At 34.3% G+C, this 26,934-nt stretch overlaps 1 protein-coding gene and 1 pseudogene across 1 annotated transcript; one reads left to right on the top strand and one right to left on the bottom strand.

Annotated features, from left to right (window-relative positions):
• Positions 1-470: 470 nt before the first annotated feature.
• Positions 471-2,954, bottom strand: LOC141677966 (uncharacterized). Its single transcript, XM_074484125.1, has 11 exons — positions 2,769-2,954; positions 2,582-2,666; positions 2,359-2,410; positions 2,166-2,240; positions 1,985-2,035; positions 1,773-1,835; positions 1,465-1,530; positions 1,338-1,376; positions 1,113-1,235; positions 901-993; positions 471-781 (listed from the first exon to the last, which is right to left on the bottom strand). The coding sequence occupies exons 1-11, from the start codon at positions 2,866-2,868 to the stop codon at positions 635-637; spliced, it is 894 nt and encodes a 297-aa protein (XP_074340226.1). The 5' UTR covers positions 2,869-2,954; the 3' UTR covers positions 471-634.
• A 5,648-nt stretch (positions 2,955-8,602) lies between these two features.
• LOC141680003 (uncharacterized) overlaps positions 8,603-26,934 on the top strand; it is a 123,948-nt pseudogene continuing 105,616 nt past the window's right edge.

Genomic DNA, 26,934 nt, shown 5'->3' on the forward strand with positions numbered 1-26,934 from the left:
ACCTACCATCTGGTAAAATGTGGGAACTCAATTTTCAGTCTCCATTCTTCACAAGGTATTCAACATCATTTTGCATATTTAATTTTGGCACAAATGAACCTAAACGGAGTCATGAACATTGTTTAAACTTATGTGGCAACTTTATAACTGCTGCCTCCATTATTTTTCTATTATCGTTGAATCGTTATCTAGCTGCACTCTATTCAATAATTATGTTTTTTACAAGGCCCAGCACAGCGGGCATAAATAGTAGTGTGTTTGTTTATAAATCTAAATGAGTGTTTGTGTGCGCGTGTGTGAAGTATTTGTTTCGTTCTCTTTCATTTGGAATTTGTATTCCAGCACTCAATGATTCGTAACAATGTCTAGACTTGATGTTTGCGAAGACATCCTGGCGTTAAGTTGATGGCTACTATGTACTTGACTTCTGATAAAGCTATAAAAAGAAGGAAGGAGTTGCACAAGGCATGTTAACAGTTCTAATTAAGATATTTGTATTTCAAGTTTCACAAAGAGATCATTTGGATAGATGCAGTTGAATAACTTATACAATGTCATATTTCACTGGGTGTACACGATTCTGATGGGAAGAATGACTTGGGAATCTGTAGTACCTATTTGTGCATATGGGATGCTAGTTTGCTCTCAAGTAAGGAAATACATGTTTCTGCATGTCACTAAACGAAATTTGAAGATGATCCCCCGTTACGTTTATGAATTTCACCTTTCCAGCCTTGTCCAAACTTCTTAAACCAATCCTATCTTCAGTATAGAGTTTTGTCTGCATACACAACATGGTTATTTTCGTGGAAGAATATATTGTAGTGTTGATTGAAATCTCTTCAGTCATTTTTATCAAGTGGGGAGTCAATAGTGTGAAGCACATGCTTTGCTTATTACCTGTTGCACAGGCAAGATTGTGTCCCAGGACCCATCTTCGTAGTGACCAAACCAAGATGTCTCCCTTGGTATCAATGTTTGGTCTTGCTCAAACTGATGGATATCAACATTGAAAAACAGATGCAAATATGCGAGTGTAAGTTACTCTTCGGCTTTTAGGTAATATCAGCTATTACACTCAATCTTAGCTGGTGAGTAAATTTTGTACTTGCCTTAATGAGCACCAGATTCTGCAAACTTGAAAACCTTTTTTTAAATAACGAGTTTTGTTGTCCCGTGATTTCATTGTTAAGCTTCGGTAGAAACACACAGCCTTTCATGTAGCCCTGAATGTCCTGGTGAAGAGATAGTAATGTATTGCGTTTTTTCTTGTTAGTGATGTAGCACATTTTGAAAGGATATGTGCTTTAAAATGTAAATACGTATTGATAACTCACAGTTGGGATTTTGATATAACCAGCAGGTGCCAACCTTTCCTGCAGTATTGTTTATTTCAAGTGTTATTTAAGAGAACAAATCTGATGGTGAAAATATATTTGATAGTTACAGAGAGGATTTCCGAACCTGGACAAACTTGGTGTATACCCCCAGCTTGATTAAATCAGCTTCGAGAACACACGTCTGAGTCTCCTGCATAAACAAGTACCCCTTAGAACCGTCGTGAAATACAAGCTCTTGAATTGTGAAGAATATGATGAAATTCTACCCAGTGAACTTGTGGTAAGTGTTAATTCCAGGGCTCTAAAACTGAGTTTTCATGTAGTTAATTATGGTTTATCTGATGATTATATTCTCATCATCGTACTGTATCTGTGACTGAAAACTTCACGCTAATTAAAACTGATAATCTTGATTTGAGAATGGGTACGTACACTACAAAGCGGTGGGGATGCTACTCCAGCGTGAGGGCCTGCTAATGCTACGTAGTTCTTCACCTGTTTTCCATTAGTGAGAAATCAGATCATATTTATTTGGTTATAGTAGATGTACTAAGTCTCTTTACACTAATAATACATTAGGGGAGGCATGAGGTTTACTATAGAATCAGTGGAAGCAATATGTTAAGTTTATAGGAAGTTCTTACAGGAGGTCCTCCATCACATGTCTGTACGAGTCCTCGTCCAATCATGTTACCCTGCAATTATAATAATTAGTAAATTGTTGACAATGTGATTAACAGAATCAGTAGATGATGAGGCCATTAGATTGAGAGATATATAATACAAATATTAACAGAAAAGAGCATGGGATATATTTGAACAAACCTGGGACTCTGCAACTAAGTTGTAACCCTCACTGAGCTCTTTCATGCTTTTCACCTTTTCGCAAGCAATCTCAATCTGCAGAACCACATTTACAACTTGAGATGCTATCATCTTGATGCACCCATGATATCCACACAGACGCTATCGCGCACTTGCACACAAATGTCACTAGCTTTCTGAATTCGAGACTCACCTGGTTCTCGATTGGCATGAAAAATGAATCCAGAAATCCATTTCCTATTTCTCTGCATACGCAAAGTGAGCATTACTGGAATTGATTAGTTCTAAGATGGCAACTCTGCTTTTTGTTTCATATCCGAAATTCGATTACGACTGGAATATGAATGAGACCCTATAATCAAACATGACAAAAAAAAGGCCCTTTAACCAAATAATTTCATCAACAGATAACATACACGCAAGATCCTTGAGCACCAGACCATTTTCTTAAAGTTGCTGTGAAATTTTGCAGTCGCTCGCTACTACATTCATCCGAAATGCCTGCACAACACGAACAACGAAAATGATAAACCAATGGAAGTGGGAATTTGAGAATAGTACAGACTACAGAGTAAGTTATGGAATGCACACATGTTTCATTACCATGAAAGAGCACAAAAGGTAGAGAAGTTGTGGAGGTTGGAAACACAGTAAAAATTGCAGTGAAGATGAGAAAGATGGCTACTAATATCTTGGTTGCCATTGATTTTACAAAACTAAAAAGGTTCCTACTTTCAGAGAGCACTGTCTATGAGGATGCTACCAGTGGTCTTGTATTTATAAAAACTATGGAATGTTTGAAAATGTGCTACTTGTCGTTTATGCATCCCACAAATACATAACTGTATAGAAACACGCTATAATGTTGCTGTGCCGTGTGGATTGGTTGTTATCTGTTAAGTGTATCTTTCTTAAGCAGAACCTGCTTCAATATGAATCCATTTTTGTATGTTATGTACAGAACAAGCAAAAGATCAAGAAATTTGTTTAGAAATTAAATGACAAATACAAAACTAATACTAACAATCTTTAGTTTACAACACCTTATTATTTCTATATCCACTTGTTTTAAAGAGCATTTTAGACAAATTCTATCACCGGAAACTTTTTAGAGTGCAACTTGCATGGATGTTATGATGAATAAATTTGTTACATAATGTGTTTACAATTGAACTTTTCTATATTTCTATGTTTAGACTACCTTGTGGCTTGTACTCACCAATTTGACTCCATATATTATGGGTTAGCCTGTACATAAATTTTTCTCCAAAAATAATCTTAATATTAGTTTCTTGTTAAAATGTTAATGGTTCAAAATACATTCTTTAAGTTATGATTCTTTCAATTTTAAGTAAGAGAGAAATAATGACCTCGATATTTTATTATAAAAATTATTTTAACATTTTTGAGGAAGGATAGGATTTTACTTAATAATAGAGAGTTATTATCCAGTCTATCATTTACATTTTATTTAGTACACTACTCAAATATCATCATATCAATTATTTTAAAAATTAGTATAAAAAATTAATTTTTCATTTTCTAGTTTGTTTTCCAAAAAGACGGATAAAGCTGTTTGCGAAAAATAACCAAGTGACGAAAGTTTTTTTTTTTTTTTTTTAATTTTAACAGTAGTTAAGATAATTACCCGAGGGCCCTAAAACAATGTACCAAATAAGATGTTTCTTGCAATAATAAATAGTGAAATGATGTTATGTGAAATTTAACTAATCATTTTTTTAATTACTTTCTTAACTCTCTCGTCACTTAAATTTTAATGATAAATAATATTAGGGTATTTGGACTTACTTTTACGCTTGTGGTGTAGTTCATATGTGTGAGTTATGTATGTACAAGTGTAGAATAGAACCATTACTACTCAAACAGCCAACCAACAGGCCTAGCTACTCAACTGACTCTCCATATATCTGCATTTAACAATTTTTACATCCTTTTATTATCCATACATCATGGAAACCAAAACATCTCACAAGCTAAGAGTTCCCCTCTATTTTTTGTATCTCTGACAATGACAATGTATGTGTGTACATACATTGTGCAGTAAAATTAACTGTTCGTAAAGTTGGTTTGGGGAACATAAGTTGGAAAGTGCATTAGATGCACGTTGTGGAACTACAGTGTGTTAAATGCGTTTATATGCATGGCAGGTGTCAGGGAGAAGTTAGGGTGACATTGAAGTTGCATGATTTAATTGGTTGATTTTTTTGTCCAAAGATTCTTATATTTATTTTCTAACACCCATAATAAGACCCTACAAAATGATGTTTTGGCAAAGTTTTCAAACTACTGCTGCAAAATACAGATACAGTCATTACAGGTCCAGGGCCAGCATATAAATTTTGGGTTATTTATTTTCCCTAATTAAAAAATTTATAATTTATTATTGCAAAACTGTTACAGGACCATTAGAGCAGCTCTATGCAAAGCTGACCAGTGAATTAAATTTGGCCAATCATGTCCAATGGGAAGCCCATTTCACCATGCCCATTTCACCTTTGCATTAGACAGCTTTTTACTTTTTATATTATAATAATTGTTTAGATATAATTTTGTAAACTATTTATATTATATTATATTTTTAATTAATTTAATTTTAAATTAAGCAATTAATTATATTTGTTTCCAATGTAATTTAATTTTTAATTAAATACTTTAAATTGTATCATATTATTAGAAATATTAAATTAAAAACATCACATACAAAAATATTAAATCTAAAAATGACATGATAATACATAAAATATAAAAATCACACGTGAATAAAAGACATAATTAAGGTTACATCACAAAAAAGCATTAAATTCAAACGTTACAATAACAAAAATTAACGATTATTGGCGAAATGGGAAATATGCTCAATCAAGTCATTTTGTAGTTGACGATGTGCTCGTTTATCACGCATCTGTATAGTGTTCTGAATATACGTTTCATACGTGACAAAAGGTTCTTCGCCTAACTTTGGTTGTGATATGCCATTTGTTGCATCATTATAAATTGGTTGTGATACAAAAATGGAAAATGAGAAGCTTGAGATTGTGAAAATGGTGGTTGAGAGTTATAATTAAAATTTGTGGATTTGAAAAATAAGGATTTGGATATGGATATGAAAATTGAGAGTTTGGGTTTTGAGAATTTGGAGGTGGGGGATTATTTGGATTCATTTTTTTGGAGAGAAAATTTTGATTTTTTATGAAGTAAAAATTATGAATTGTGAGCTGATTATTTATAGGAAAAAAATATAACCGTTTAATATATACGTTAGAAATGTAACGTTCATATGGCAGCAACAGATTGAATGAATTGATAAAATATTACTAACGTAAACTTAAAAAGTAAAAGCAGGTATTATAATATATAAAGTGGCAGAGTTGGCCATGGCCAGATGATTGGCCGTGCCCGTTTGTGTGAATGTGCTCCAACGCATGAAATGTAAACTGGCCAGCCCATTTTCTTTTTCTCGTGTCCCAATGCACCCAAATGGGCAGCATTGGAGCTGCTCTTAGTCCCGTCCCTCCTCGAAATGTATTTTAAAATTGTTATAAAATATAGTTTTCTAACTTATATTTATTTTATTTTCAAATAAAAATATAATGCTTTAACATTTATATATAAAAAAGAAATTCTTTAAAAAAATATTATCAAACTATATTTGATAATAACCTTAAAATACATGTCAGTATACCGTAAAAAAATAAGTGATATGGAGAACCTATATTTCATAGTTATCGGTGAAACCAAGACATTTGCACCAACTATTTAGGGGTTACATAATTATTTTTTCTAAATTAAGAAAAATGAACCTATGCCTTAATTGAAAAATGAAGAGAGCGTTTACAAAAAATGAGCAAATCCTGTATGACCATTATCTTAAGTTGTTAGGTGATGATATCAAGCAGAAACTATCAGAAATTCACATCAGAACTTGATGATGTCAACGAATGATGATATCGACGGATGATGATATCGACGGAAGATGATGTCAACGGATGATGTAATCAGTATTTGTCACATTAGTTGATCTTCGATAAGGAAAAGGAAACATGAATTTAAGGCGGTGAATGACTTTATCTCAGAAGCATTGTATAGATTTCCTTGTTGTTGATAGAATATGATTCCTTATACATTATGTATTGTGCTCTATATGAAGCACATATTAGGTTCATGCTATAATAATTGCGACGTTGTTATATTTTTCGCATAACCTAGCAGCTCTCAAGGATTTTTGTTCATCCTTTCGAGAGAGTACGTTTGTAATAAGTTTTTATCAGTTAATATAAAAACTGTTGATTTTGTTGAAGCTTTGTCAAATTAATAGTATTAACTGTATTCACCCCCCCCTCTACATTTAATTAAGGGCCTAACAATTGGTATCAGAGCTTACTGTTAACGTACAAACAGTTTAAGATCTGAAAATCAATCTACAATGGGAGACAAAGAAGAAGAACCACAAAATCCGAAACCATCACCCCCGGCCACATCATAGATAAGCAGCAACATGAATATGTATATAGCAATCAATGTGCTTATCTTGAAGATACATGAATATCCAATCTGGAAAGTCAGGATGGCCATGTGTTTGGAAGCCACATATCCTGAATATCTAAACATGATCTATGATTGTCCTCATAGACCAGTGAAGGTAGCTGTTTCGCTTGCAGGAGAACTAGAGAAGATGATAGACAAAGAAAGGTAGGACTATTCTCCTGAAGATCTCTCATCTATCATGAAGGATGCTAAGGTCAGACACATTCTGCACAACAGTCTTGATAGTGTTATGTCCAATAGAGTCATTGAATGTAAGGAAACAAAAGAGATATGGGATGCTTTAGAAGTAAAATGTCAAGGTACAACCGCTATCAAGAAGAACATGAGGACAGTACTTACTCAAGAATATGAGCACTTTGACTCAAGAGACAATGAGTCCTTAACTGAGATCTATGACAGATTTCAGAAGTTGCTGAATAACTTATCCCTTGTCGTCAAAGAATATTATTTGGAGGATTTAAACTTGAAGTTCCTACTTGCCACTACTAGAATTCTGTCAATAGACATCGGTCCTTAGACATCGGTTGCTCAAATGACCGATGTTAAAGACAGTTTAGACATCGGATAAATTTTAAGCGATGTTAATTCTTTTATTAGACATCGGTTCAAAAATTAACCGTTGTCTATAGTTATTTTTTAAAAATGAGAAACGTTAGTTAGACATTGGTTTTTGATATAACCGTTGTCGTTTTTTTAGACATCGGTTTGAGTTTACGACCGTTGTCGATGGTTAACTAAAAAAAATAAAAAAATGTGGAAAGTCCCCCCCCTTTATTTCCCAATTATTCCCCCCTTAACCAAAAAATATACCCGTCTCTCTAGTATCTCTCTCCTCTCAGCTCTCTTCCTCTCCCCTATCTCTCTTTCATTCTTTTATCTCTCTCTCTCTCTCTCTCTCTCTCTCTCTCTCTTTCTCTCTCTCTCTCTCTCTCTATCTTTCTCAATCTCTCTCTCTCTTTCTCGTTCTTTCTCATCTCTCTATCTCTGATCATATTTCCATAATTAAAACCCTAATTTATATGACCATCTCACATTCCAAGTAATTAGGGTTCAAATTAAACACCAAATTATAGATCTTCAATTAATCAAACTCCTGCTATGAGAAACCCTAATTTCTTGACCCGGCTTGGATTAGTTTGTATAATTGGGTTTTTTTTCTTTATCAAGATTGGGTTTTCTGTGTTCTTACTTTTTATTGGTATTTTTAAGAGGTTATGAAACATCAGTACCCATCTCAAATTGGAGCTTTCGAAGCTTGTGGATGAGATTTACGAGAAAGTGAAGGAGAAAGAGAGTGGTGTTAGTGTTGCTTCGGTGAGGAGTTCTGTGCTTCTTTTGTTGAATTTGATTTGTTTAATTTGTGTATGAAATAGTAGTTTCACTATAATTGTGAGTTTCATCATTTTCTGTTTATGGTATAAAATCCGATTGTTTCAATGGCTTTAGTAACTATGGTTATTTTGAGTTTATTTGTAGACGCTGTTCACTTTTGGTACTAAACTGTATAAGGTTTTTTTTACTACAAGTTAAGCACAAGAAGTTGCTCATGTGACTGGGATAGACTAAATTTACAGGCAGTGTACAGTTACAACAACTCTATATATATGTTGACCTCTTTCTTAATTGTGTTCATGTAAAATTACATAAGTATTAGTTTAAAGGAATTTGGTATGGTAAAGTGTTTCAAGATATATATATATATAGTGGCTATGAGTAAGTTATTTTTTCTGCAAATTGTTCTTTCAAGATGATTTTACAGTATCAACTGTTATTATGCACTGTTATTATGCTTGCTGGAGAAGTGAGGCATCCTAGTTCATGTGTTAGCTGATCTTTCCTGTTGTTTGGAAAATCAGGGTGGCATGACTTAAATGAGATTTCAACCCCTAAACCCTGATGGAGGTTATAGTTTGATTGAAGGGGAGGATGGAGAGGACTCAGATTATTCTGTTTCTCTATCGAAATATGGATTAGAGGAACTAAAAGGAGGAAACGGTAATGAAGTTGGAATGCTTTTGGAAGAAGAAAGTGATCATTTTGAGGAGGAAGATTTAAGTAAGGTAATGAAAGATCTAATGTTGATGGGCATTTTTATCACTACAGTGTAGGATTCTTCTTCTTAGTAATCACTTTAAAGTGAATGTGACCAATGTTGATAGGCATTTTTATCACTACAATGTAGGATTCTTCCTATCGCGCTTTGAATGTCGATGCACCTGCTTTATTTTTTCCTTGTTTCACTTTTATTTGTTGTATGTTTGTACCTTTGATGTTGTGCATTAAGTGTGAATGGTGTGCAGTGCCAGTATCTAAGCATGTGTACTTCTACAAGTTGCTCTTTTTTATGAAGATGGTCATCCAGTTGATGGTAAAGGTACTGGAAGACGAGTGCTTGACCGTGTTTATCAAACTTATAAGATGGAGTTGGAAGGGAGAGACTTTACTTATGATGGTGAAAAGAGTTTGTTTATTGTTGCAGCTCTTCCAGGAAACAAGCTAGACTTTACTATTGTACTTGAGAATATCTCATCTAATAGGTATGCTCTTTTAAACACGTGACAACATTTGTGGAAATTCAGTGCCTCTTTCCTCACTTGGTTATTGTAATTATGTTTTTCAGGAGCACTGGAAATAGCAGTTCACTTGCTGATGAAAGTCCTGATGAGAATGATCGGAAGAGGCTGAAACGGCCTTACCAGTCCAAGACTTACAAGGTGGAAATTTCCTATGCTGGAAAGATTCCTGTGCAGGCCATTGCACAAGCTTTACGTGGTCAGGACTCCGAGAACTCTCAGGAGGCCTTAAGTTTGCTCGTAGTAATTTATTATGACTGTTGCATGAGGATGGCAATTTCAATATCTGGGTTTTTAGCGATGTGCAGTTTTTTATTTTAGTGCTTGTTTTATTTATCTTTGTTGTTTTCAACTATATATAATATAGATAGCAGTACAACTAAATTAAAGTTTAGTCAAAGATGCTCGGGGTTACAACAGAAGTTTGAGTAATAAGGCATGAATTCAGTCAAGAGTTATAAAGTAATGAGCTTTGTTTATATAATGTTGGGGTTGAGTGCAAGGAAAACTTAACTTATCCATTGTGTCCAACTCAGAAACAGAGTATTGAGATCATTTGTTTTGGTGAAGAAATGAGAAGCTCATTGGAAGATTGTTATGCAATACTGTAGGGTTGTTCAGTTGTTGAATTCAAAATATGACTTGTGCCATGATTGTAGTAGAAATGTTGCAGATACATACATGAAAATTTTTACTGCTTTATAAGGCTAATTGTAACTAATTTTTGTTTCTTATCTGCAGTATTTAACCTGGAGAAAACCTTTAGAACAAACTTCTATTTGCTTGTACTACATATGTGGTTGATCTTATATCGTTTGAATGAAAAGGGAGACGAGGGTGCTGATTAGGGAAAAACTTTTGTGAGATTTACAATCATGATGTAGAGCTTAGGGTCTATAAAGTCGGGTTAGTAATATGCGCATCTGCACACCTTCAATTTACTAGATTTAGTTTTTTATTTTATTGCAATGCAATAGACTTCTAGCAAGAAATCTTTAGCCTCTAGTAAAGGATAGTTGGTCATGTTTTTCTTATATTCAGGGAAACTAATGACTAGACAATAAGCCAAATATCATGTTGCTATTTAGGTCAGAGTCTATGCTTTTCCTGCCTGTACAAAATAGCGGAATCTGGGTGGTCCAGAAAAAACTTACTAGTATACTAGTATATAGTTTGAGTGTATATTTAATATTATAGTTTTTCAGTTGCTTGTGATATGTAGAATCTTTCCTAATATCTTTTGTTGCTACCTAATTTGAATGTCTCGAGGATTTTCTGGTCCTACCTTGAACTTTTGCCACTACTTTACATGATTTGGTTTATTTGTTATCTTTTAATTTTAACTTAGATGAAATATACTTTGCAATTCGATTTGGATGATTTCATTCTGGTTCCATGTGATGCCACTAATACAGTGGTGTATAAGAACAATGGTTATTTGATGATTTCATGGAATAGAGGTCTTAACCAAATGCGTGCAACGGTGAGTGGACCAAGCTAAACTCTGGTATAATTTAATTTTTCGTTTGTATCTGAATTTCTTACATGTTAAGTACATATTTCTGCTGTATAATAGCGAAGATTATGTATGAAATTTCTGTTATCTTCTATTATAGGTGAAATCTATCCTTTAACTTTCAGCGTTATGATGAGCGCTAGCCAGTGAGTAAAGGTTGAGGGTTTGCTGCTGAACACAGGTCTGCTACAGGGTAGCTGGGTCTCTGGACGATCTTCTATAGAAGATATTGAACACATATAGAAGATGATCTTGAATTATAGAATAGTTTGTTTAGAATTATAGATATATTTGAGATTAGTTATACACATTGAGAATTTGTTGATCTTGAATTCAATTGAGTAATAATATATATGTATTAATTGAGTTTTGAGAATTAAATTTTTTCAGTATTGTGGTTAATGCATCGTCTAATATTCGATGTTAATACAGGGATATTAGCACATATAAACAAGGTAATAACATCGATTCAAAAATAAACACCCGATGTCTATTTATGATATTAACATCGGTTATTTAGAAAACAATCAATGTCTATTGTTCAAATTGACATCGGTTATTTAGAAAAAAATTTGTTTATTGTTCAAATTAACATCGGTTCTTTAAAAATAACCGATGTCTAATAGGTTTAAGACATCGATTTTTATTTTTAATCGATGTTAATTCATAAATATTGCTTGTGTGCTATAGTTTTAAATATGTCTAATCGTTCTAATATTGTATTTCTGAACTTGACATTACTCAATTAGATAACAAGAATGTGAATTAGCATCAGAAATTTTTCAGAACCGTTGTGTAAGATTACTTAGACATCGGTTTTTTACATAGACATCAGCAATTGCTCTCCCTGAAAAGTGGGACTATAAATAAGGGATAACTATAAACTTGATGACACACCTCTAGATGAGATCTATGGAGTTCTGAAAACTCATGAACCAGAGATGGAGCAAAGAAACAAGAGGAAAGGATCTAAATCTAGACCAGTTGCACTCAAGGTTGAAGAGAAGTCAAAGGAGATAGCTAGAAGGAAAAGATACTCCAAAGGAAAAGCCATGATTGCAAAGTCAAATTGTTAGATATATTCGAGATGTTATGTCTAATATGTTTCATGTTTAGTTTTCAGATCTTAACAAACAGGAAATATCAGTACTTACTGGAATCAATACTTACTGGAAGTCAGTACTTAAGGATATCAGAACTTAAATTATTAGAAGATAAATATCAGAAGATAAATATCAGAAGATGGATATCAGAACTTAAGTACGGGAGGACTAACAGTTAAAGAAGGAAGCTGATTTACAGGACAGAAGATCGAGACTAATACAAAAGAAGATATGCATGAAAAGAGTTAGAGGACTTGAAGACTTGTATAAGATATTTGATTGATATATTTTAGGAGACAAAATTATATTCCATATCAATTAGAAGTTATCTTGTAAATGTGTACTATATAAACACAGACATAGGTTTACACTATATGTGTTATCATTATCGAGAAGATCATACATTGTAACCTAGCAGCTCTCGTGATATTTGTTCATCACTGAGAGAGAACAGTTCCATTGTAACAGAGTTTATTATATCGAATATATTTGTTTACTGTTACTTGTGTTTGAAATCAATTTGATTGTATTCTGCACTGTATTCAACCCCATTCTATAATGTTGTGTGACCAAACAAGTGGTATCAGAGCCTATCTGTTAACACATACAGTAAAGATCCAAAACAATCATGTCTGAAGAAGCAGAAAATCCAACCAAGCCCGCTAAAACTGAAGAAAGTCAAAAGACTCAAATCCACAGTCGATATGAGACTATTAGGGTTCCCATACTGAGACCTTCTGAGTACCCCATATGGAAAGTGAAGATGGCTATGTTTCTGGAAGCTACAGATCCAGAATACCTTGACATAATAAATGAAGGATCGCATAAGCCAACCAAGCTCTCTGTTGTAGTTGCAGATCAGCCAGTAAAGACCATACCAAAGGAGAAAAGTAAGTATACAACTGAAGATATCTCATCCATTTCCAAGGATGCAAAGGTAAGGCATTTGATGCATAGTGCCATTGATTATGTCATGTCAAACATGGTAATTCATTGCAAGACTGCAAAGGAGATATGGGATGCTTTGGAGACAAGATGCCAGGGAACTGATGCAATCAAGAAGAACAGGAGGACTATACTCACTCAAGAGTATGATCACTTTGACTCAAAAAGTGATGAGTCATTAACTGACTTATATGACAGGTTTGTCAAACTCGTGAATGATCTGCCACTAGTGGACAAGGAATATGATCTTGAAGATTCAAATCTAAAATTCCTTTTAGCTCATCCTGAAAATTGGGATTTGAAGGCTACTATTATAAGAGACAACTATGCTCTTGATGAAACTACTCTTGATGAAATTTATGGTATGCTAAAGACTTATGAACTTGAGATGGATCAAAGAAGCAAGAGACATGGGAGAAAGTCAAGTAAAGTTGCTCTTAAGGCTAAGGAGGAATTCCCCAAAGTGGTTGTCTCAAAGAAAGGCAAAGGAAAAGCTCTCATCATAAAGTCTGATTTAGAATCATCAAGTTCTGATGATGATGATTCAGAAACTGAAAGTTTACCTGAAATATATGTTGATGAAGAGATGATGCAATTGTGTGCTCTTACGGTGAAGGGTATCACAAAGATAGCCTACCGGAAATTCAGAAAGGGAAAGAAGTTTTTCAAGAAAGGTGGAAGTACTGATAAGAAAGGGTTCGAAAAGTATGAAGGCAAAAGTGCAAAGTCTAACAGAGGAGACAACTCAAAAGTCAAATGCAACAATTATGGTGAAAGAGGCCACATATCTCCTGACTTCAAGAAAGGAAAGAGTGAAAAAGGCAAGGCACTTGTCACAAAGAAGAAAAGCTGGACAGACTCTTTAGATTCTGAAGATGAGGTGAATCATGCTTTAATGGCAAATGCTGATGGCAGCCCTGAAACTGTTGAACTGAAGGTACCTCAAACAACTTATGCCTTTCATACTGATGATATTACTGAGTTGAGATTATATCTTAAAACCATGTTTATTAGCTACAGAGATCAAACTTTAACATATGAAAGATTAACTTCTGAAGATCTTGCTTATAAGAAAAGGAATGATTATTTAGAAATAGAGTAAGTTATGTTCCATCAAACTCAGAAAGAGAGAGATGATGCTTTTTATGTTAGAGATGAATTGCTAAAATTGAATAAATCTCTCAAAACTGAGTTAGAAAAAGAAAAAGAGATTATCAGGACTTGGACTAACTCTGGCAGAACAACTCAGAATTTATTAAGTAGTGGAAACTGGAAAGAGGGCTTAGGTTATGGAGATGATAAAAGTGGAAAATGAACTGAACAAATTGAGCCTTAAGCCAAAGGTAAATCCTGTTAAAATTGTAGCTAAAACGATAAAGTCTGATTCTGAAAAGATGAAAGAATCAGTGACAGAAGTTAAGGAGAAGTCAACTTCTGACAAATTAGAATAGGATAAACCAGCTGAAGTCAACATAAACTTAATGACTAAGAAGCAGCTTAAGCATAAGCTGAAAGAAATAAGGAATATCAACAAGGTAAAGACAGCTAGGAAAAATAGGAATGGAAAGGAATGTGTGAATAAAAGCAATAATTATATGCCTGTTCCTAATGCTCCTAGAAAGAAATGTTATAACTGTGGAAACTCTATCCATCTTACTTCTTTTTGCAGGAAGAATAAGAATATAAACTCTTTACCTCCTAAGTCAGGAGTTAAGAGTCAGTCTGTTAGGTTTAAGCCACAAAATCCTTGTTTTCATTGTGGTAGCTTATGGCATTCCGTTTATACTTGTAAGGAATATCATAGTTTGTACTATGATTATTATCAAATAAAACCTTCTTTGAATAAAGTTGCTTTAATTCCTTCTAGTGTAAAGTCTGATATAAGTTCTGATAAACAGCATGTTAGCATAAACTCTGATATTAAATCCGCTGCAAATGCTAACAAACTTAAAAAGGCCAAAGGATCCAAGCAAGTTTGGGTCCTTAAAACTAACCAGTAGTGGTCTTTGTGATTGCAGGGCAACAGAAAAAACATCCTAGTACTGGATAGTGGATGTTCAGGACATATGACTGGAAATAAAGCCCTGCTATCAGAATTTGTGGAGAAAGCTGGCCCAGGAGTTTCTTATGGGAATGGCAACATGGAAAAAACTCTGGGATATGGCAATATTAATCTTGGGATTGTCATCATTGAAACAGTAGCTCTTATCTCAGGACTTAAACACAATCTGCTGAGTGTAAGTCAAATCCATGACAGAGGTTATCATGTAGATTTCTTTGAAGAACACTGTAAAGTTGTAAGCAATTCTACAGGAAAAGTGGTTCTAAAAGGTTACAGGCATGGTAACATTTATGAAGCCAGACTTTTAACAACTTCTGATGGTTCTGTAATCTGTCTGTTGAGTAGAGCATCAATTGAAGAAAGCTGGAATTGGCATAAAAGACTCTCTCATTTAAACTTCAACAACATAAATGAGCTTGTAAAGAAAGATCTTGTGAGAGGATTGCCAAAATCAATATTTTCTCCTGATGGCCTTTGTGATTCATGTCAAAAGGCAAAACAAAGAAAATCTTCTTTCAAGAGAAAAACTGAGTCATCAATTCTTGAGCCTTATCACCTACTGTATGTTGATCTATTTGCTCTAGTCAATGTCATGACTATTGCAAATAAGAAATATGCTATGGTTATAGTGGATGAGTTCACAAGGTACACTTGGGTGTACTTCTTGCACAAGAAGAATGAAACTGCATTTACTCTAACTAATCATGTCAGACAGCTGGATAAGTTGATCAAAGATTCTGTTAAAATTATAAGAAGTGATAATGGCACCGAGTTCAAGAATTCAATCATGGAAGAGTTCTGCAAAGAGCATGGAATCAAACAGAAATTTTCTGCACCTGGAACTCCACAACAAAATGGAGTTGTAGAAAGAAAGAACAGGACTCTCATTGAAGCTGCATGAACTATGCTTGATGAGGCAAAGCTGCCAACCTATTTTTGGGCTGAAGCTGTGTAGATTGCTTGTTTTACACAGAATGCAACACTCATAAACAAGCATGGAAAAACACCATATGAGATGGTGAATAAAAAGAAGCCAAATCTGAAATACTTTCATATATTTGGATGTAAGTGTTTTGTTCTTAAGACTCATCCTGAATAGCTGTCAAAATTTGATCTAAAAGCTGATGAAGAAATTTTTGTTGGATATCCACTTTCCACAAAAGCCTTCATAGTCTATAATTTATGAACAAGGGTTGCCATGGAATCTATCAATGTATCTTTTGATGATAAGAAGATTACTGGACTTGAAGATTTCAATGATCACGATCAGCTGAGATTTGAAAATGAAGACTTAAATTCTGATTCTGTAAATTCTGATGACTTAAACTCTGAACCTGTAAGTACTGATGTCATTGAATCTGTGGTAACAACTCCAAAGGAAAATGCACCTGTCCAGGGGGAGCAAGCTGAAGATCCTACCACATCTCAAGACTCTCAAAAAACATCAGAACCTGTCAATGGCTCTTCAAGTTCTGATTCATCTAGTTTCGATGAGCCAAATTCTGATAATTCTGGAAACTCTAATACTTCAAATCCTGAAGGATCCAAGTCAAACTCTTAAGTCTCAGAGAGCATAACTACAGGGGGAGCATCAGAAAATGCTGATGGAGACATCATGGATCATGGGGGAGGATCCAGTTCTAAAAGTCAACTTCAATCTGCAAGGAAGTGGACCAAATCACATACACCTGACTTAATTATTGAGATCCTGAAGCAGGTGTCAGAACTAGAATTACAACATTAAATGAATGTCTCTATCATTCTTTTCTATCTCATACTGAACCAAAGAAAGTGGAAGAAGCTCTTCAAGATGCTGTTTGGGTGCAAGCAATGCATGATGAGTTAAATGAATTTGAAAGAAATAAAGTCTGGACCCTAGTGCCAAGACCAAAGAACAGATCAGTTGTTGGCACAAAATGGGCGTTCAGAAATAAAACTGACAGTGATGGCATAATTACAAGGAATAAATCAAGGCTGGTTGCTAAAGGCTACTCTCAACAGGAGGGCATTGATTATGATGAAATATTTGTACCAGTTGCTAGATTAGAAGCCATAAGGATCTTTTTGGCTTATACTGCTCACAAAAAGTTTAAAGTCTTTCAAATGGATGTGAAAAGTGCTTTTCTTAATGGAGAATTGGAAGAAGAGGTCTATGTTGAACAACCTCTAGGCTTTGTAGATTCGAAATTTCTAAATCATGTCTACAGGCTTGACAAAGCACTTTATGGCCTTAAGCAAGCTCCTACAGCATGGTATGAGACTTTAGCTCAATTCCTTTTGGAAAATGGATTTCACAGAGGCACAATTGACAATATTTTATTCTATCTCAACCATGGAAATGACTTACTTTTGGTACAAATATATGTTGATGATATCATATTTGGTTCTACAAATGCCAAACTCTGTGAGAGGTTTACAAAGCTAATGCAGTCAAGATATCAAATGAGTATGATGGGAGAACTCAGATATTTTCTTGGCCTTCAAGTCAAGCAAAATGAAGAAGACACTTTTATCTGTCAATCCAAGTACACCAGAAATTTACTGAAGAAATTTGGAATGCAAGATTGTTCAACTGCATCCACTCCCATGGCCACTACAACCAAGTTAGATAAGGATACTAGTAAATCAGTAGATATTACTAACTATAGAGGTATGATTGGCTCTTTACTCTATTTAACTGCAAGTAGACCTGATATCATGTATGCTACCTGTCTTAGTGCAAGATTTCAGGCTGATCCAAGAGATCTCACTTAATAGCTGTGAAAAGAATTTTTAAATACCTCAAGGGTACAGCTGATTTAGGATTGTGATATCCTAGGGAATCATATTTTAAGCTAATTGGTTACTCAGATGCAGATTTTGCAGGATGCAAAATAGACAGGAAAAGCACTACTGGAAGCTGCCAATTTCTTGGAGGCAGATTGGTTTCTTGGTTTAGTAAGAAACAATAGTCAATTTCCACATCAACTGCAGAAGAAGAATATATTGTTGCAGGAAGCTGTTGTGCACAGATTCTTTGGATGAAGAATCATTTACTGGATTATGGTTTAGAATTTTCTAAAATCCCTATTTATTGTGATAATCAAAGTGCTATTGCTATGACAGATAATCCAGTTCAACACTCAATGACAAAGCACATCAGCATTATGTACCATTTCATAAGGGAACATGTGATGGAAGGTATTATGCATTTTGTTCCAACAGATCAACAACTAGCAGATATCTTCACAAAACCACTATGTGAAGCTATTTTTACAAGACTGGTAAATGAACTTGGAATGGTTTCAGGTTCTTTCTCTAAATCTGCTTAGTTTTTATTGTCATGCATCAGAATTTATGATCAGTGTGTACAAATTATCTTATCTTCATGAAATCTGTTCGTTAATTGAAATTCATTAAATACTGATTGTTATCTGATGTGGATCTTTAAACTCTGATAGTGTTTTGAATGTTCTGTGACTATTCAATCCAATGAGGATAACTGTGGTAGATGCTGACCTAGTAGTCTTTAACATACTAAAAATCCCATGTTTGAATTAGTTGTTTATGTGGAAACTCATTAACACAAGCAAATTCTGATTTTGAGCTTAGTCAAGTTTACTTGGTATATCTTATTACTAAGTCACAAACTAGATTCTTGCTTCTTATCTGTCAGATTCTGATTTCAGTAAATCTTAAGAATAAACTAAATGCTGATAAGCCTCACTTATCAAAAGAAAAAAAAAGAAAATAAAAGTCAGGTACTCCTTTGAGATCTAGAGTAAATATGTGGAAGGGAAGACCCAAGTGCATTGCTGGTATTAAGTAATATGCATTAGAAAAACAAATAAATTTTCTTGGTGACTTTTCACATTCTCTGATTACTGGAGAAATACTATGACAACAATATAAATTCTGATAAGCAGTTGTGACTCACTTACACTGAGAAGCCATTGTAACAAGGAATTTCAAAAGATGCATAAAATGAGCACAAACAGTTGAGGTGGACTCTTGCAAAAATTTGTTCTATAGTAGACTTCATGATTGATGATATATTTTAAGCACTTTTCTTAGTTATGCCATATTTCTAAGATGTACTGAAGTTTATCAGACTTTAATCTTTATCTAATATTTTGCTGAATGCACACACTTTCACTCCATATGAATGATGAAAATTACTGTGGTGATTAAGTTATTTTTGACAAACAGTTAAGTGTCATTTGCATAAATTTTGAGGAAAAGTTCTGATGGAAGTTCTGATGATTAAACTCTGAAGAAAACAAGTCAGTATTTGTATGAAGAATCATAGAAAAAGATATTCACTTTTTGAGTTCAGAAGCCATATTCTGATGACTGTTAAAATCTGATATAAGTTAAGTTCTGATATTAAATCCTGATGGAATCCTTGATGCTTACGTGGCATTATTCTTTACTTGACTTATTTGTGGTAAAAACTGAAACAATCATATTTAAATCAGAATATATTTGGGTAAGATAAAAACAGTCATAATCATTATGGGTTAGTGATAAACGTGTTTGTCTTGAAAAACTGCATGTGCACAGTAATTATTGTTTATTTTACGTGCTCATTAACTCTTGCTTTAACTTTTTACTGACTGTTATTATTACACATCGGTCTAGGGAGACGAGACATCATTCTTTTTTCTTAATCGTTAAACAGTCCTCGCATCCCTTAGTATTCCATTGGCTATTTAAATGACTGATCATCCTTCAGTAAAATCACATCTTTTCATTTCTCTCAAATAATGGCACATTTTAGTTGGTTTTACTGCTATGGCACAGACACTGTGATCATTTTTAGAAATGGAATTCCGACTTCATATCCTATCAACAATATTCCTTTGACATCTGGATTCAACTTCCAGACAATATTAAAAATGATTTATTGTCTTTCCAAAGAGAAGTTCGTCTCAGTTTTCTTAAACAGCAGGAGAAAATCATTCATCTTGCTGTTCTCTTTATTGAAAGTAGGAAGAAGAATTGAATGTCATCCATCTGTATCTCTCCACCACCAGCTTTGTCAGACTTCTTAGACTAAGGCTGTTGATGTTAAGATTCTTAGACCAGGACTACCTTGTAATTTTTGCATGTAATCTATAAATTTCATGAAATATACTTGTTTGATATATTAATGAATTTTCCTTTAATTGCAAGATTTCGTCTCTGTTTCTCTCATATTATGTGACCTAACAAGTGGTATATGACTGTGCATGTTCTAATTGTAATTTGTTAATCTTTACTTCATCTATTTAAACTTAATCCATTGATAAATGTTTTGATTAAAATTATGGTCAATAATAAATTTTGTTGATTTGAGGAAACAGTTGAAGCACGGGTTCATGCATCAGAACCTGTGATAATTGAAGCTGAGAACTTTACTTCTCAGACAGAAACAACAACTCAAAGTTCTGATACTTTGAAAAGAAAGAAATCTGTAAGTTCTGTTACTGTTGAAGCAACTCCTTCATTGACAAGGAGATTAAAAAAAATGAAGGCTAGGAGGTATTTGTCTAAGGCTCCATCAGAAGATACTGAAGAAGCTGAGGAAGGGGATCAGGAATCTCTGATCTCATAAGAACCGATTATCATTGAAGCCCTTCCAGCTCAAGCCAAAGACACTGCTACTGATACAGTTGTAACCCCTCCTGTCTCTCCTATTAAAGCTACAGATGACGCTAAAGAACAAACTGAAAACTCTGAAATAGATATTCATAATTTGAATATACCAAATGTTCTTTATCTGGAAGCTCCATCTACAAAAGCTCAGCAATCTCCAACTCATTTTCCAATTTCAAATGCTGAGATACCATTTACATCAACCACACAACCTCTGGATGTGGCGCCCTCCAAACCCGGGTCAGAAGTTTGGGGTCCAGACACACACTATTTATAACCCGCTTATAACAATAATAAAGATAATAATAATAATATGCAGTGACCCTACTTACCAACTACCACGGATCGCAACAAGTTAAAGTATGCACACAAGCCAACCACACTTACTTATATTACAAACCGTTCAAATCCCAACTATCCAACTCAGCACTGAGTATTAAACATTATGACAAACTTTTTACAAACTTAAAATTATTCCAAAAGAAGCCTACTAGCTTAACTCGATCAACCTGAACCCCTAGCTCTCGCGCTGGACTGGGGATCCTCGGTACCAACCGGTTCCTTCTTAACTGGAAAAGAACATAAACAACATCGCATAAATGAGCTAACTAGCTCAGCAAGTCACAATGACAAAACTGAGAATAATGATCATCAGGGAAATATGGATACGATATCAAGTAAACAATGGATTATGATTTAGAATTGGATATTATATTTTCATTTTAAAAACCAAGGTTAGGCTGCTGATTAGTCACGCACTAACCCCGAGCAAAGCATACAACACTGCTCTAACTACTGGATCCAAGGCACACATTGGCCTAACTTGACCATTATATGGTCTGACCACGAATCTGGTCCACAATTTTATAAAAACAATCCAATTCTGCCATAATAATAGAATAAGCAGTAATAAACAATAAACAAGATCATTAACAATATTGGACGTTCAATAATGAAAATGGTTTCAATCTGTATAAAGATCCATATGGCATTTCCAAAGCTTGGCTGTTAGGTAATAAAAGAATTGGGTAACAAAGGAATCAACATTTCAGGTTTCAAGGATTTGGTCTTTCAAAGCATAAGATGCAATGGTTTGAATGTGTAAGCAATCTGGTTCAATGTTTAATATTTAGTTTGTATGTATTTGTGGAGTAGTATCGTATATTTGAGGTTCGTATTTGGGTATACAACAATCAATGGTCTAGAAAGAATCAGGTTTACGGCTCAAGATCAATAACTGGAATCAAGGTTTAGGGTTCAGTGCTTCAAAGCACTTGCAATATAAAACAGGAATATCAATTACTACAATATCTCGAGAAAGTTCAGAACACTTGCCTGGTACTAGCTTATTACACTACACTTCCTCTTAATCATCACTGTCTTACTCCTGGACTACCTATTTCCTTTTCCTATGCCTTGCCTCTTCTGCTCACATATCATAAGCATCTATCAATATTTAACTCATATGATTCTATTCGACACATACTTCTATCTACCCTTCGTTTCACCCAAATCCGATTAACGGATTGAAAGTTACGAAATAAACAAGTAAATATCGAATATACAGACTGACAATCAACAAAGAAGTCACATATAACACATAGCACGTCACATAATCAATAATATATCATTTATAAATAAATCTCGGGTCATAAACAAGCTTTCCGGTATTTAAAATAATTTTTAAAATATTTTTCGGAATTAAAATGGGTCGTTGGATCAATTTTGAAGCAGTAAATAGGGTTCGGTTGGCCAATTCTGGCTTCAAAACAATTTCATAATAATTATCGAGCCTTGAAAACAATTTAAAATAGTATTTTAAAGCTCGAAACTATTTTTTGTCATTTTTAAATAATTAAATCTAATTAAATAATTAATTAAAATCAAATAATAATTAATTAAGTCAATTAATCAATTAATATCCAAATTAATTGACCAATTAATCAATTAAAAATTAACTGAAAGTAATTAACTAATTAATTCATATTTATTTTTGAATTAAAAATAATTTTTGGAATTAAAATAATAATTTTTAGAATTTTCAGAAATTAAAAACGAATTTTTATAATAAAAATAAATAGGAAATATGATTTTTGAATATTTTTAAAACAAAAATCCTAAATTTGCAAACTCTGGAAACTTCAGGGACCAAACTGCATCGTCCCCAAAAGTCCAGGTACCAAATTGCAATTTTACAACCCCCGTCGCTGGAAAATACAGGGGTGGCCGGAGAACACGATTCCAGCACCCTCACCTCACCACAAGCTCCAGATCACATCTACAGACAACCAAGAACTTATTCATGCAATCAAATCATTCAAATAACCCCAAACTTGGCCGAAAATTGGCCAAGAACATCGCCGGTTTCCGGCGAACTTCGGAAATTTTCAAAACACAACTCCCTTCGATTCAGACATCCTCTGTTAACGAGCTATATCCCAATCGATTGCAAATTTCATAAGGAACATAATCCACTATAAATCAACAGCTAATAAACCCTAAATCAAAAAGCCCCAAATTTCAATTGAAAACATTCATACGAGTTATAAACCCTAATTTCAGAATTCGAAAATCAAACTCAATTTTGAACATGTTATTGAACTCCAAATCAGACGTATGACATATGAAAATCATCAGGAAAATAGCTCTACAACAGGCAATTATCAAATCATACAAACAATCATCCGAACAAAAATTCATATTTTTAATAAAAATAATTCGAAAATAAATAAATTTTCTAGAAAAAAACCTTGATTTCTGCAGTGATTTGGAACACAGAATCTGATAGAACACCTCAAGACCTTTGGATTGAGTACTCGAGCTTTGAAAACAGAGATCAATAACACCTTCATTTTGCTGTTTGATTCTTGGAAGATTATATGAATATAAGGGTTTTCTCTGGAAAATTATATAATTAACTGTCTGCAAATGATTTTGATACGAAATAAAATACGGTAAAGGCTATTTATAATTACGGAAAATTAGTATCCTGTTGGATCATTCCGGATATAAAACGATACGTTTATTTATAAAAACTGATCCAACCAGTATCGGTTTTCGGGACATTTATCCAGATCTGTACAATTTATACTGCGGTCTTGGTCTCAGCGCCTGGTTAAACGTACTACGAGGTGATAATTGGGATAGTTTAATAAAAAGCTCCCGTTTATCGAAAATACGAGTTTTATTGATTTACCGAAACGAATATTGTATCGAAAATGTTGCGCCGGGACCGCGTAGGACAAACCGTACGCCGGATCGAAAAAGTCGAAACATGGAATATGCTGGGAATATTACAATTTGGTTAGAAAGGAGTTCTCGGAAGAGTTTCGGGTTCCAAAAACGTAACAACGGATGACGTCGATTGGTTCCCGTTTTTATAAAATAGATTTTAAATACTCGGAAAAAGATTTTATAAATTTCATATGATCCTTATAAATCCATAAATCAACATAAAAATAATTAGGAATATATGACAATTATCTATATTTTATTTTGGACATATAAAAATTAAAAATACTCAATTAATAATATTTTTAAACATCCAAACACATTTAACACTTAACAATTAATTCACAGAATAGATACTGAACACATATATTAATTATTTATTTAGCAAAAATAATTACACGATTTATCCCGGATATTATATCCTTCCCCCCTTAAAAGGATTCTGTCCTCAGAATCTCCTAAGAAAACAAATGAGGGTACTTTTCTCTCATATCACTTTCCAACTCCCAGGTTGACTCTTCAACCTTTGGGTTTCTCCATAACACTCTTACTAACTTTACCACTTTATTCCTCAATACCTTCTCTCTTTCCTCTAGAATCTCTATTGGACTCTCTACATATGACAAATCTGCCTGAAGCTCTATTGGCTCATTTTCTATTACATGCCTGGAGTCTGGATTATACTTCTCAAGCATTGATACGTGAAAAACATTGTGAATGTGCTCCATGTGCGGAGGTAACGCCAACTCGTAAGCTACTTTATCAACGCGCTTTAGAATCTCAAAAGGTCCGACATATCTTGGGCTCAACTTTCCTTTCTTTCCAAACCTCGTTAGTCCTTTCCACGGTGATACTTTCAGTAATACCAAGTTTCCTTCTTAGAATTCCATGTCTTTTCTAGACTGGTCTGCATATTTCCTTTGACGGTCCTGTGCGGATATTAATCTCTTCTGGATAATTTCAACCACTTCCTTTGTTTTTTGTACTAATTCCGGTCGAAGTATTTTGCGTTCTCCTACTTCGTCCCAATGCACTGGAGATTTGCATTTGCATCCATAAAGGGCTTCATAGGGTGGCATCCCAATACTGGCGTGATAACTGTTGTTATAAGCAAATTCTACGAGAGGTAAATGCTCGTCCCAACTTCCTTTGAAATCAATAGCACAAACACGTAACATGTCCTCAATCGTCTGAATCGTTCTTTCACTTTGGTCGTCCGTCTGGGGGTGATAAGCCGTACTCATATTCAATCTTGTTCCCAAACATTCTTGAAAACTTTTCCAAAATCTTGAATTAAAACTTGGTTCTCGATCATATACGATAGACAAAGGAACTCCATGACGAACTACAATTTCCTTTAGGTACATATGGACCAACTTGTCGAGCGAAAATCTTTCATTTATAGGCAGAAAATGAGCTGACTTGGTAAGTCTATCCACTATAACCCAAATGGCGTCATGATTAGCCCTTGTCCTTGGTAATCCAACTATGAAATCCATGGCAATATGTTCCCACTTCCACTCTGGAATATCCAATGGATGTAGCAATCCACTTGGTCTTTGATGTTCGGCTTTAACTCTCTGACATGTATAACATCTGCTAACCCATTCTGCAATTTCCCTCTTCATATCTGGCCACCAATAACTTTCCTTTAAATCTCTGTACATTTTGGTACTCTCTGGATGGATGGAATATCTTGAATTATGTGCTTCCTGTAAAATTTAATTCTTCAGCTCCGTCACCGGTAGAATCCAAATTCTAAAAAAAACCTCAGAATACCTTGATCATCATTTTGCGTGCACAATTACTCACCTACCAAACGATTTATATCTTGATCCATTACATCTCCCTGACATTTCTTTATTTTCTCTAGCAACTCCGGATGAAAAGTCATACTGTACACTTTTGCTTTATTAGGCCTGCAAACTTTAATCTTCAATTCCAGTTTTTGAAACTCCTTATATCTCTTCAGGTACTGATAACATATTTAACTTTTCCTTCCGACTTAACGCGTCTGTTACAACATTCGCTTTACCGGGATGATAATTAATCGAGCAGTCGTAATCCTTGATCAATTCTAACCATCTCCTTTGCCTCATATTAAGTTCCTTTTGTGTGAATATGTACTTTAAGCTTTTGTGATCTGTGAAAATCTCGCATTTTTCTCCATACAGATAATGTCTTTAAATTTTCAAAGCGAAAACTATGGCTGCTAGCTCCAAATCATGAGTAGGATATTTCTGTTCGTGTGGTTTCAATTGCCTTGACGCATACATAATCACCTTATCGTGCTGCATAAGAACGCATCCTAGTCCTTTATGAGAAGCATCGCTATAAATTACGAAATTTCCCTTGATCGTTTGGAAGTGACAAAACATGTGCTGTGATTGATCGTTGCTTCAATTTCTAAAAATTTTCTTCGCACTTGTCGTTCCATATAAACTTTTCATTCTTCCGTGTAAGCTTTGTCAATGGTGTTGCAATCCTTGAAATTTTTTGAACAAATCGACGATAATATCCTGCTAATCCCAAGAAACTTCTTACCTCAGTGGGTGTTCTCGGTCTTTCCCAGTTTGTAATTGCCTCGATCTTTGCTGGGTCCACTTTGATCCCTTCGTTACTAACTATGTGTCCTAAGAACTGAACCTCCTGTAACCAAAACTCACATTTCGAGAATTTAGCATATAACTTCTTTTTCCTTAAAATCTCCAAAGCTGTTCTCAAATGTTCCGCATGATCCTCTTCCGTTTTTGAATAAATCAAAATATCATCTATAAACACAATAACGAACTTGTCCAAGTATTCTTTGAAAATTCTGTTCATCTGATCCATAAACGCTGCCGGGGCATTTGTCAATCTAAAAGACATTACTAAAAACTCATAATTCCCCTACCTTATTCTGAAAGCTGTCTTTGGTATATCTTCTGGCTTGATCTTCAGTTGATGATATCTCGATCTCAAATCAATCTTGGAGAAATACTTGGCTCCCTTCAGTTGATCAAACAAATCATTAATTTTGGGTAACGGATACTTGTTCTTGATTGTAAGCTTGTTGAGTTCCCTATAGTCAATGCACAGTCTCATGCTTCCATATTTCTTCTTGAAAAATAATACTGGTGCACCCCACGGGGACACACTGGGTCTGATTACTCCTTTC

This window comes from Apium graveolens, chromosome 8 (genome assembly GCF_009905375.1).
Source record: "Apium graveolens cultivar Ventura chromosome 8, ASM990537v1, whole genome shotgun sequence".
Lineage (NCBI taxonomy): Eukaryota > Viridiplantae > Streptophyta > Magnoliopsida > Apiales > Apiaceae > Apium > Apium graveolens.